The 12,578-nt window shown below is 33.8% G+C and overlaps 1 protein-coding gene and 1 pseudogene across 1 annotated transcript; one reads left to right on the top strand and one right to left on the bottom strand.

The window, feature by feature from the left end:
• Nucleotides 1-682: 682 nt before the first annotated feature.
• Nucleotides 683-2,678, top strand: LOC106320488 (annotated as a pseudogene).
• Nucleotides 2,679-6,702: 4,024 nt separating this feature from the next.
• On the bottom strand, nt 6,703-8,490 carry LOC106320489. Its single transcript, XM_013758855.1, has 5 exons — nt 8,230-8,490; nt 7,935-8,155; nt 7,660-7,861; nt 7,415-7,592; nt 6,703-7,336 (listed from the first exon to the last, which is right to left on the bottom strand). The coding sequence occupies exons 1-5, from the start codon at nt 8,320-8,322 to the stop codon at nt 7,089-7,091; spliced, it is 942 nt and encodes a 313-aa protein (XP_013614309.1). The 5' UTR covers nt 8,323-8,490; the 3' UTR covers nt 6,703-7,088.
• Nucleotides 8,491-12,578: the final 4,088 nt, after the last annotated feature.

Genomic DNA, 12,578 nt, shown 5'->3' with positions numbered 1-12,578 from the left:
GAGGAAAAAAGAAATTCCGAGGAATTATTTCCGACGACGTGTTTCGTTGGAATTTCGTCGGAATAACGATATTCCGACGAAATTCCGACGATTTTTTCCTTCAGAATCCTTGATGTTTTCTTGTAGTGCCAATTTAATGAAATGGGAGAAATATTTAGAAAATTATTTTATTTACATATCTATTTATTTAAGGTATAAATAATATAGCAAAGAATAACAAATAATTTTAATAACATAAAGTTACTATATTTAGAAAAAAATGTTATAGTTTTTATTAAAAATATAATCTCTAATGTTTATATTATGAAAAAATTATAATGTCGATATTTTATATTTTCAAATATTTTAATTTGCTGAAAATAATTAAAATGAGACACATTATTACTTGATTTTAAAATCACATGCAAAATGATCAAGTTGGGTGGCAAAAACCAATTCAACCAGAAAGCAAAACAAACATATATCTTATTTTACCTTAATAGGTTCAAGCTCACTGCCCTTACAAATATAGTTTATTGTTTTGACCATAAAATCATGTTTATTATTGGAAAAGTCACAAAGTTAATGGAAAATTCTGTAATTAATTGGAAAAATTAGTGGCATAATCATAAGAAGAATTGTGATTTAATATTATATATCTGTATTATTTTCTTGACTGTGAGAATATCGACGTAGACTGACGATGGTGTTTCTCTCGATCCCCAATGGAACGACTCTATCGATCGACGTAAACCCTAACACAACCACCATCTCCGCCTTCGAACAACTTGTTCACCGACGTACCAACGTTCCTCAGCCTCTCCTTCGCTACTCGATCCGTGCGCAAAACCCTAGCCGTGTGTTCCACGACTCACTCCTTTTATCCGATCTTGGTGTCTGTCGTTTCTCTACTGTGATTATCCACGTCCCTCTTTTGGGTGGGGACGAGGGAGCGCTTCCGCCGCGGTTCCCCGAGGAACCAGTTATTTGGATCACCGTTGCTAGGCTCGAGGAAGCTGATGGGCACACGGCTATGGTGTGGAACACTATTGAGATGTGTGTAGAGACTCTTCAGAGAGGTGGTGTTGTTATTGACAGAGAATGTTGGATCAATGCGGCTAGGGTTTGTGAGAGAGGTAGGTATGTCGTAACGTGCAAGGCAATCATCAAGAACTTTATCGGTATTGGAGTTGATGAGGAGGATAGAAAGAGAACTTGGCTTGCTGATGCGGAGATGAGCAAGAAGAGAGGTTTCATTGAGACGGCAAGAGCGATATATGAACATTCTCTTACTGTCTTCTTGAACAAGAAAAGTATATGGCTTAAAGCTGCTCTTCTTGAGAAGAGCCATGGGAGTAGGGCATCTCTTGATGCCTTGTTGCGCAAGGCAGTGACAAATGTCCCTCAGGCTGAGATTCTCTGGCTCATGGGTGCTAAAGAGAAGTTGCTTGCTGGAGACGTTACAGCCGGCCGCGCTATTCTACAAGAGGCTTGTGGTGTGATTCCAAACTCTGCGGAAATCTGGCTTGCTGCTTTCAAGCTGGAGTATGAGAACAAGGAGATGGAGCGGGCGAGGATGCTTCTTGCAAAAGCAAGGGAAAGAGTAGAGAGTGAGAGGGTCTGGATGAAATCAGCCATTGTTGAGAGAGAGCTTGGCAACGTAGAGGAGGAGAGGAGATTGATTGATGAAGGTTTGAAGCAGTTCCCAACATTCTTCAAGTTTTGGTTGATGCTTGTGCAGCTAGAGGAACGGTTTAATAATCTGGAACAGGCCAAGAAAGCTTGTGAATCTGGTTTGAAGCACTGTCCTAACTGCATACCACTGTGGATCTCATACGCCAATCTTGAAGAGAGAGTGAATGAGCTGAACAAAGCTCGTGAGATTCTCATCACGGCAAGGAAGAAGAATCCTTATGTGGCAGACCTATGGTTAGCTGCTGTTCGAGTTGAACTGAGGCATGACAACAGGGGAGAAGCAGAGAACTTGTTGTCAAAGGCTCTTCAAGAGTGTCCCAAGAGTGGTATCCTCTTGGCTGCGGACATTGAGATGGCGACACGTTCTCAACGTAAAACAAAGAGTATGGATGCTATGAAGAAGTGTTTTCGTGACCCGCATGTCACTGCAGCTGTGGCCAAGCTCTTCTGGCAAGAAAAGAAGGTGGAGAAAGCTAGAGCGTGGTTAAAACGGGCTGTGACCTTGAACCAAGACATTGGCGATCACTGGGCCTTGTATTACAAATTTTAACTTCAACATGGAACTGAAGTGAGGCAGAAGGCGATCCTTGCCAAATGTTTAGCTCGTGAGCCGAAGCGTGGTGAGAAGTGGCAAGCTATCTCTAAAGCAGTGGAGAATGCACACCAGCCTACCGAGGTGATCTTGAATAAAGTCTTCATTGCATTGAGCAAGGAAGAGAAAGCTACTTGAAAGTAACAACTAACAAGTTCCTTTGTGTTTTCCATGATCATACTATTCTCATAGCACATTTTTTAGCTCTTGTTTTCTCTTTGCAGGCTCAACTTTTAGCTGTTCATGTTTTTCTTCAGTAGCAAGAACCCTTCAGTAGTCTTCTTTGTGAGTTTCTGTGTGTTTTTATTCAGCTATTAAACTATTATTGTTCGTGTATTGCTGATGTTTCTTTCATGCCTTAGACTTCCTTCTGAAGGAGCTTTGTCTTCCTGATGTCTAATATTGGCGTGTATGTACAACAGTACATGTCATGGACTCCACTCCAAAGTTTCTTTAGACAGTGTAAGCAACTAATAACCCCTCATAGAGTTTCTGGACTTGTTTGTTAACGCTATTGATAACACTGATTGTGATATCAGGTAAATATATTAAACCTCTTGCATGTTTAAATCAACCAACCAGTTTCTTGCTAACCTCCAACAATTTCTTTGGCTTATGTACACACTTGTTTTTTCGGAGAGATGGTTCTCACAAAAATGAAGACGAGCTCTTATACCGGCTGCAGTAGAGCCTAACTTTAAGAGTCGCTCATAACCATGACTGGTCTTGAGATTTTAGAGGCAATAGACAATTTTATTTAAAAAATTAATTAAATAATTTTAAACAATTTTGAGACCTATTTATATGTAAATTATTTTTTTTAATCTATGACCATGACGTCTCTGAAACTGCAGATCAACTTTCCCTGTCTTCGTTGAAATCGCAGCCATCTATTTATGAATAAGGTACATGTCCAATTGGGCGAGGTCTCTGAGGTCACCATGGCATTGGTCTTCCTAAGAGTTGTAGTAATGCATGAACATGTTCACAGTCGATTGTTGTGAGATTAAGATGATTAAAAGCATTCATAATTACCTTTAGGACATTATGTCTGCCAAAATCAGGATCAAATCCATCAGAAGACAGCTGACTTTGTGGCGGTTGAGGACTTGCAGATTTATAGAACCACAGGGACCGGAATCTACTAATAATTAGGGGCACAACTCAAAGAAAATCCGCTTGGCCACGTGGTACGAAAACTGGACCAAACTAGGCTGTATTGAGCCCATCACAAGTCTCAACGTATCTAAACCAAACCTGAAAATGAACTTTACTGAAACATGTTGCAGACCCATTGCCGGATTTAAGCTTTTACCGGTCATTGATATTTAGTAAGAATTTTTATAAAATATATTTTCTTAAAAAAATTAGGAGCTTATAATTATGTAAATTACTTCTTATCAATTTAGGAATCAAGCCTAATATTTCATTAACCTGCCCCATAATCAGTCATGGATATACATTTTAAAAATTCCTATTTTATTCTTAAAATTAACAGAATGTCTTAACCTCTGTCAATGATGATGATAAAATTTAAATTGAATATATCAATACACTCACTGATCCAGTTGATACATATTAAAAGAATTGGGACGGACCAAATGTACTGAATCAGATTTTAGATACATAGATAATGTCTTTTATAAGATTTTATAGCTTAATAGATTGGTTCTAGTCTTCTAGATAAGAGTTTCAGGCATGACTGAGAATTAACAAGGGGTTGATTGATTTCCAGGCATAAACCGAAAAATACAGAACAAAAATATTTGACAGTTTGATCTGGTCTGCTTTGGATATGCTTGGTAATATACGAACAGGTTTGGTTTAAACTATTAGAGATTAAGTATTCCACATCGGTAGTGGAAGACATCATAAAAAATATATAAGATAGATATGAGCCAATCTACTTATAACCAATTGGTTTTAGGTTGGAATCTCATATATATCAGAGCCCGATCCAAACAGTCGAACTCGATCCACATAGATTTGATCCAAAGTTGACCAATCAATCCTTATCCGAAAATTCAAAATTGACGCTTAAATAGCCATCATCTCGAGCATACGCATTAGAGACTAAATATTCCACATCGATAGTTGGAAAGAATCATAAGCAATATATAAAATAGATAGGCCAATTCATTTATCACCAATTGGTTTTAAATTGGAAATTCATCTAACTTAACATAAACACTGCTACTATGGTATGTTTATTAGATAAGAGACGCGTGATATTATAATCTTAGTTCAGTTCAAATATACTTCTTGTGTTACAAATTTTAAAACCAAAAGAGCATGTAAGATCTAGTGAAAATCAGATTAATTTTTCTTTTGTCAACAAGATATAAAACCTAAAATGATTTAGCTAACTAAACCTAAACTGGAAATATTAATTTTACATGAATAATAATTAACAGCTGTATTTGACCATTTCATGCCAAGTTGTCTGTTTTATATTTTTCACTGGAGATAAAGGTGATATGCTGAAAATTTAAACTTTTTGATCTATAATCCTAATTTCTTTAATTTTTCTCTTAAACATATGCCTACATAACCACATCGCGGTGGCCTAGTGGTTTCCAATAGAGGAGAAGTTGCCATGTTGGTCTAGGCCAGGGATCGACTCCCTTCTATTGTGAAATTATTAGTTCCATATGTGGCCACGCGGATATGGGCCTATGCTTACGGCCCATTTGAATACCCGGAAGAGGATTCATCCGTGGGTTGCACTTCCCACCCAGAAGTTAGGTATGTGTCTTTAATAGACCCGAATTTAACCCTTTACCGTTAAAAAAAAAACATATGCCGACTTCATGTCCAGAATTAAGATGGACCCCAGAAAATGCTACCAAAAGCAGAACCAACAAAATTAAAGTTGAACAACAAATCCATTATTAGGTTTGTGATCATTATATGATGATGGGACGAGAACATGATCGGTAACATTTTCCAAAAAGATATGAAGAAATAATACAAATTGATAATGATATTGTTTGTCTATGTATAACACGAGTGTGGAGCATAAACAGAAAAAATATTAACTAGTGGATATATATGAAACCGCATATTTGACTTTGATAGTATCAAATGTTCGTGGCTTGTTGGTTGTTGAACTCTTTTATTAAATTTATTTAATATCTTAGGGGTTAGATTTTTGTGATCCTTTCAGTTGATGTGGTATGGTTAGTGGTTTATAGTTGATGTTATCAGATCAGAGTAAGACGTAATGTAAACCACCTTCTTAAATAAATCATATCTCCTCGTGAGTGTTGCCTAAAACTTAGATCAATAGCCAAACAAGATAAGGTATTTTTAATTGGTCCAACAATTCAATACAGTTATGGTGAAAAAGGTAAAATGAAACCTGGGTGTGTTTGGTCTTGTAACATTCGGTATTGGTTCTGTGTTCTATATAATGTATTTTCAACAGTTAATAATAACATGTTCCAGCATATCATTAAATATTAATAACTATTACTATTTATTTTATCCTATATATCTAATTTTAATACTCAATCTATAAGAATTAAAATATTATGTATTTGGTGAGGGTTTTAAAAAAAAAATTTCTTGCATTTGATTAAAGTAGAGTTGCATTTGAATTAAAGTACAGTTCTTTTTATATTAATAAATAAAATATAATTTATTATTTACTTAATAGTAGTGTTAATATAAATTTAATCAATTATTAAAAAAATAGATTATTTATTTAGTTCCTTACATTTTGGTTAGAGTATATATTTAATAATAATTAAATATATTAGGTATAAGTACAATAATATGAAAACTAATTAAATGTAATAGTCCAACCTAGACTATTTGTAAGTAGATAAAAATAGGACCGTAAATTAATAGATTAGATAACATGTCTTTATATTTTATCAATACATTTATTTTTTTTGAACATTTGATATCTTCTAAAACTGATATTATCTATTATCTAATAAATCAACAATTTTTTTTTTTAGTTATAGGCTCAAATTTCCCTTTATATTTTATATTTTCATGTCTTAAAATAAACATTGTTTTGACATATCCAGACAGAAGAAAGTTTGATAAGTTTTCATTGTACCTCTAAAATTTGACTTATTAGAGAGTTAAATTACGTTTTTATACCAAAATTTATGTTGTTAACCTAAAAGAAAATTTTTAAAACTAAAAATTAATCTTAACATGATACCTAATCTGAAATGTATGGACTATAGACTATTCAACTAAATTGAATTTAGCTATGTATAAACTAGTCCAACTGTTTCGAACTGGGATTATACACAACTTGAACTTACAAACGGCATGGTGATAATAGTTAATCTGTAGTAGATTTGGTATGTTTCCTAAAATACTAACTGCTTGTATGAATAATTGATTATCATAGGTAATATTGTTACATCAAATCTGTTCATTCATTGATCAATAAAAAAATATGGTGGATGAAGACATTGCAAAGATGATTAGATCGTTATATTTACTGTTACTGAGGTACAAGAACAAGACCCTCTCAATAAATGTTATCAAGAAACAAGAAAACACTCTTTTCGACACATCAACACTTTATAATATACTAGATCTTCCCATAGATCGGAACATAGGACTCAAAAGCTATACTACACCCAAAATGCAACAACCACTTTAATTGCATTAAGAAAACGCTCACTGAGCGGTTTGAGCCTCCTTGCCACAGCCACTGCTGCTCCAACCACTGGTTGTTACGGCCAGGGAAAATGTAATCTCCTATTCACTTAAGAACAAAAAGAAAAACAAAATGATGTGATGTTTTTTTTTAAACATCTAAAGTTGCAAATTATCCGTTTAGTGATGGATTTGTTTAGCCACGGTGAGCCATTCTTGAGAAGTAGTTGAAGTCATGGTGTTGGACTCTTAGCTGTTTCAGCCAAGAATCAGCAACACTAAGAAGAGATATAACTCGCTCTTGATCTTGACCTTGATCATTTTCCGAGAGCCAAACATTTCCTTGCATCTTGTAAGTGGCTAACCCGAAAGGAAGCAAAGTTACACCTTCTCCTTCCTTCCGAGTCCTCTCCTTCTCCCCACCATTTTCTTCTGGCTCCATATCTGTATATCCAGACCATAACAGTTACATTTTTGCCGGATATAACACATCGAAAGACGAATGAGAAGATGAGTTAGTACCTTGGAAAGAAGATGAAAGAGTGTGATAAGTGAGGAAACAAGTAGACAAATCTTTGATGGTTCTTCCCATTGGTATATGGTAAATAGGGTACCACGCTACAGCCATCCAACTTGCCGGGGAAAGATCTACGCTTCTCAGCGACATCAATCCAGGGTACCTTTGAGCCAACTCATTGATCTGAAACCAAAACCAATATGTGTCATTTCAAGTTCTGAGTCTTGACTGATGAGATCATTGAGTTTACCTTATCCATGAGAGGAACGCGAGCATAAGGAGCTGATCTCTCAAAGTGTTGCATATAAAGATAGCCCAAACGATCATTGGGATGCAAAAGAGCGTCATGCTCAAGTCCTTCATCAGAAGCAGCACTTCTTGAAAGCTTATCACTCTCACTCTCCTCACTATATGAGTCACTAAACGAGCTTTCCCCATCTTCAGACTCTTCCCTAATTAACAACATAAAGGACTCAGTTAATTAGATCATTTACAAGAACAAAAGGGTTCGTGATCGATGTTTACCTTAAGTGGATCAAGGAAGAACGAGAGGTAAAGATCTGGATAGCAGAGAGGTAAGGAACATAGTATTGAACAAGAGATTCTCCATTAGTGAGGCGAATGGGAACACCAGCTCCATAAGCGCTCCATTCATCGTAGCAATCCCATAGATCACTCAATCTGAAATACTCTACATTTTCTCTCTCTAAGTGATGCCAAATCATATTCAAACTCCTAATCTCTGTCTGCAAAAAGAAATCACTTTTAAAGTATTGCATCATATTAAAGCATTGCAAGAGAAACAAGGAACGTTTCAAACCTTGGGGAGAGATTGGGGTGGCACTACAGGTGTTGTGCAATGAAGGAACCTGTCAAGGTTCGATTTTTTCATTGACCCTTTTCCAAACACCATGATTCCTTTCTAAGAGAAGAGAGAGATTGGGTTTCTTGATCCTTGTTTGAAATGTCCCAGAAACAGAGCAGAAACAGAGGAAAGGAACAAGGGAGAGAGAGGAATGGGGGAGTTTAAGAGGGAGACACGCAAGGGAGTGTCTGAGCTTTGACGTTAGGACAGCTGAATTTAAGGGCAACGGAAGTTATGGACAGTAAATTTTTTATTTCTTAAATTTAAAACAAATGGAAGAAAAAAACGAAATCTGCTCAGTTACTTGCAGAAGAAAGAAAAGTCTTTTTTTTTTTTTTTTATGTGGAGAGAACTGATTTTCCGTTGTTTGTTTGTTTCTGTGATCGAACAAAAAAGACGAATCCAGAAAACAATGTAATGACCCAACTTGTCAAAACAAAGTTTTTTTCTTGGTGTTTGATGAGGATAACAATTAGGCATGGGCATTTTAACCTGGACCCGAATATCCGAACCGAAACCGACCCAAAAATACCCGACCTGGAACTAGATCGAAAATTTACAAGTATCTTTTGGGTCTAAAATTTTTTTACCCGAAAGAACCGAAACCGAAAAAAAACCAACCCGAATAGACCCGGACCCGAAAAGAACCTACCCGAATAGACCTGACCCGATAAGAACTGATTTGTATCCGACTTAAAAACATGTATATCTAAAACTATGATGTTTTTGTGTTCTATTTTATATATATTATTTTATTATTTAGTTGAAATATCTTTTGTTAACAACATTTGTTATTATTTTTTAACATTTTTAAAGTAATATAAAGCTTTAAAATGTAAAATTTAGAGTTTTAAAACGTTTTATTTTAATTATTAATAGTTTCATTTAAGTCTTTTTTGTAAAATTTTAGATATATATGATAAATATTCAACTAAAGTTGATGGAATTGGGTATATCATGTCTTTTTCAGATCCTAAATACCCGAATCCGATCCGGACCCGATATGGACCCGAAAAATTATGGGTATTTTATGGGTATTTTAATTATAGAACTGAACCGATCCGGATCCGAAAAAAACCGACCAGAACCCGAACCGAAAATTTCTAAGTATCTATTGGATCTAAATATTTAGGACCCAAAAAAATCTGAACCCGAAAGGAACAGGCCCAAACCCGACCCGAAGACCCGAACCTCCATGCGTAATAACAATTTTGCCGGAAAAATGAAAACTTTATCGGAGAACTCTTGAAACAATGGAAAGAAAAAACAGAGGGTATCGGAACACGAAACAGAGACGGGTAATATATAAGTTGAGTCAAAAATTTCTATTCTTCTGGGTTTTATCTTCTTCTTTTTTTTAATTTTAGAAAATGAATATAAAAATAATAAAAAGATTTAGAATTAATTAATAAGATAAAATAAGTAAGAGAAGACTGAAATTAAGGGTAAACAGCTAATCAAAGATTATCTCAAAGTTTGACGATTTTCCTCGTCCACATCTAATGATCCTCACGCGGTTTTTTTTTTTTTTTTTTCCCAGATCGACTCTTAGATGTTTCGATTAGTAGATTACAAGAAATAAAAAACCTAAGTAATGGTTAAGTACACTTAACAAATTTCTACATAGAAAAGTATATTAGGCTGCCTAACTTTTTACCCGATGTTTTTCTCTAATACTATGTTCTAATTATGCCATATATTTTGATTGACTGTCGTAATACCATGCCGTCTAGGAAAAACGCAAAGAAAATATGTACTATGTATATATACTCCATAAATACTGGACTTATTTGTTTTTTTATATTGGATTGATATATATATATATATATATATATATATTACTTTAAATCCATTGGTTTATATTTTTATATACTTCAATTGAAAACTAGTTTAGAAAATTCCACAAATTAGAAGAAAAACTATATATTGAAAGATTTATTTTTGGGTTCACCCCCTACGATGAACTTCTAGGTTCACCAACCAATAGGATTGTGTTATTTTATATTCGATATTTTTTAAATAATGAAACAAAATATTGTCAAACTATATTATCTTTTTAAAATTAAAAGGTAAAAAGAAATAAATAAAATAGTAGTAATTACAAAAAAAATATTTTTAACATCGTCAGCAAAACATTAAACCCTAAATCCTAATCCCTAAACTCTAAACCTTAAACCCTAAACCCTTAGGTAAACCCTAAACTCTAGGATAAATCTTAAACTCTAGGATAAATCTTAAACTCTAAATCAAAATCACTAGATATTAAAACACTCAAGGGTTTAGGGTTTAGGATTTAGGGTTTAGAGTTTTAGGGTTTAGTGTTTTTATTTAGCGTTTAGAATTTATCAAAGGGTTTAGGGTTTACCCAAGGGTTTAGAGTTTACCCAAGGGTTTAGGGTTTACCCAAAAGTTTAGGGTTTATGATTTAGGGTTTAGGGATTAGGATTTAGGGTTTAATGTTTTGCTGATGACGTTAAGAATATTTTTTTTAATTCTTTTTTTCTGTAACTGCTATTTGTTTTTTTACTTTTTTATTTTAAAAACATAATATAACTTGAAAATATTTTGTTTCTTTTTTTAAAAGATATCGATTTGAAATAATGAAATTATATTGGCTGGTGAACCTCTAGTGGGTGAACCCAAGAATACCTCATATTGAAAGAGGTAACATTTTCTACTTGTAATTAAGACTAAAAGTTGCTGCTAGTTACAAAAATAGCTAAGATCGGTGAACTCTTTGGTCGTATATCACAAACATATATTGTGAGTTTATTTTCAAACAAATAATTATATTATTTCGTTAAAAAATTTTACAACATATATTATATTTTAAGTCAAAATTTAAAATAATTCTTAAAACTAAAAAAATTGACACTATTTTAAGATAATTATAGTAATCAAGTAGAACATTTAGATAACTACGGCTGCTAAAAGTATTTGTTTTTAGCGTAAACATGATGGAATTTTATAGCACTGACTTACTACCATTCGATTCGTATCGAAGGTAGTTGCCTTCATGTATTCATAATGGTTTCAGCTGGTAAAAGCATCACTAGTTTTAGACTTTTAGTATGAAAATTGTTTTGAACTTTCTAATTGCATGTGGCATCGTAGACAAAATAGAATATATAAATAAATGTAACTAATATATATATATATATATATCAATAAAATTATGTAAATAATTATATAGAGTAAATAATTTGACTTGAGACTCTTCAAATGATGCTGCTCTTATGTTTAGGTTCTACACTTCTACTTAAACCCGGTTACAATAAACACATCTTTTATAATTTTAGTTTAAAATTATGACTCATATTTGATGTTTCCCTTGTATCTTTGTAAAAACTAAAATCTAATTTTTGTAAATTGGCTTCGTAAGACCTAGGATGTTATACCTAGTTTGAAACTTTGTAATTAGTACTTTTTTGTTGTCATCAACTATACAGATTCATATTAACTCTTTGTAATTAGTATTACTACTTCAAATAATTATAATTAGACTACATGATAAAGATTCGGCTAATTATATTTTAATTCCAAAACATCACGTCATTAGACTACGTGATAGAGGATCCGCTCATCAAATGCCATGTAAATATATGATTTCCCATCCTACAGATGTTGTGAACTAGACACTTGAAGAAATGAAAACTTAATGAGCCAATTAATTAATCAATTAGGAGTCTGGATATAGTTGGGAAAATAATTATGCGTAAATATCACATTATTATAAAAAAAATCACATTACTGAAAATAAAAATAAAAATAAAAGTATCACGTTATTGGACGGTACTACTACGGTAGTCATCACGTGTAAAAAATGTCAATTACGTGGAAATGTACCAACTTGGTTATCCAATCAGAAAAAAATAGAAAACAATATTATTAAATATAAATCACGCAACCAATCTTCTTATTTTATTTTTAATACATAGTTTTTTTTGGAAATCTGTGTTTCTTTTGTCTTTGCCCCATGTGGTAACTTTAGCGATGGCAATATATTACAGAATCCGTGCGACTTCTGGGCTTGTCACTGGGCCCACGAAAGGACTTAAATCACATACCCAATCTTTTAATTTTTTACTGTATTTAGTGCAGTTTTCTTTTTCAAGTTGAGAGATAGAGCTCAAGCCAATCGAAATGAGTCGGTTTATACCGAACTTGCAAGTCGGTAGAGTTTTTAACTTTTTGATAAGTTTTGACAAGGTCTTTTATGGACAAAACCGGAATGTTGGTATTGCTAGATGGCCGGTTAATGCGGCGGCTGGATATGGATGGGTTTAAATGGCTGTGGTGGTGGC

Source organism: Brassica oleracea, unplaced genomic scaffold, assembly GCF_000695525.1.
Source record: "Brassica oleracea var. oleracea cultivar TO1000 unplaced genomic scaffold, BOL UnpScaffold00940, whole genome shotgun sequence".
In the NCBI taxonomy this organism is placed as follows: domain Eukaryota; kingdom Viridiplantae; phylum Streptophyta; class Magnoliopsida; order Brassicales; family Brassicaceae; genus Brassica; species Brassica oleracea.
This window is presented reverse-complemented; position numbering and strand designations above follow the sequence as displayed.

Excerpts from the sequence above, each read along its gene's own strand:
- LOC106320489 (XM_013758855.1), bottom strand. The coding sequence starts at position 8,322 with ATGGTGTTTGGAAAAGGGTCAATGAAAAAATCGAACCTTGACAGGTTC. Across the intron at positions 7,862-7,934 it reads TCTTCCTTGATCCACTTAAG|GGAAGAGTCTGAAGATGGGG; the intron begins GTAAACATCGAT and ends GTTGTTAATTAG. Across the intron at positions 7,593-7,659 it reads GCGTTCCTCTCATGGATAAG|ATCAATGAGTTGGCTCAAAG; the intron begins GTAAACTCAATG and ends TTTTGGTTTCAG.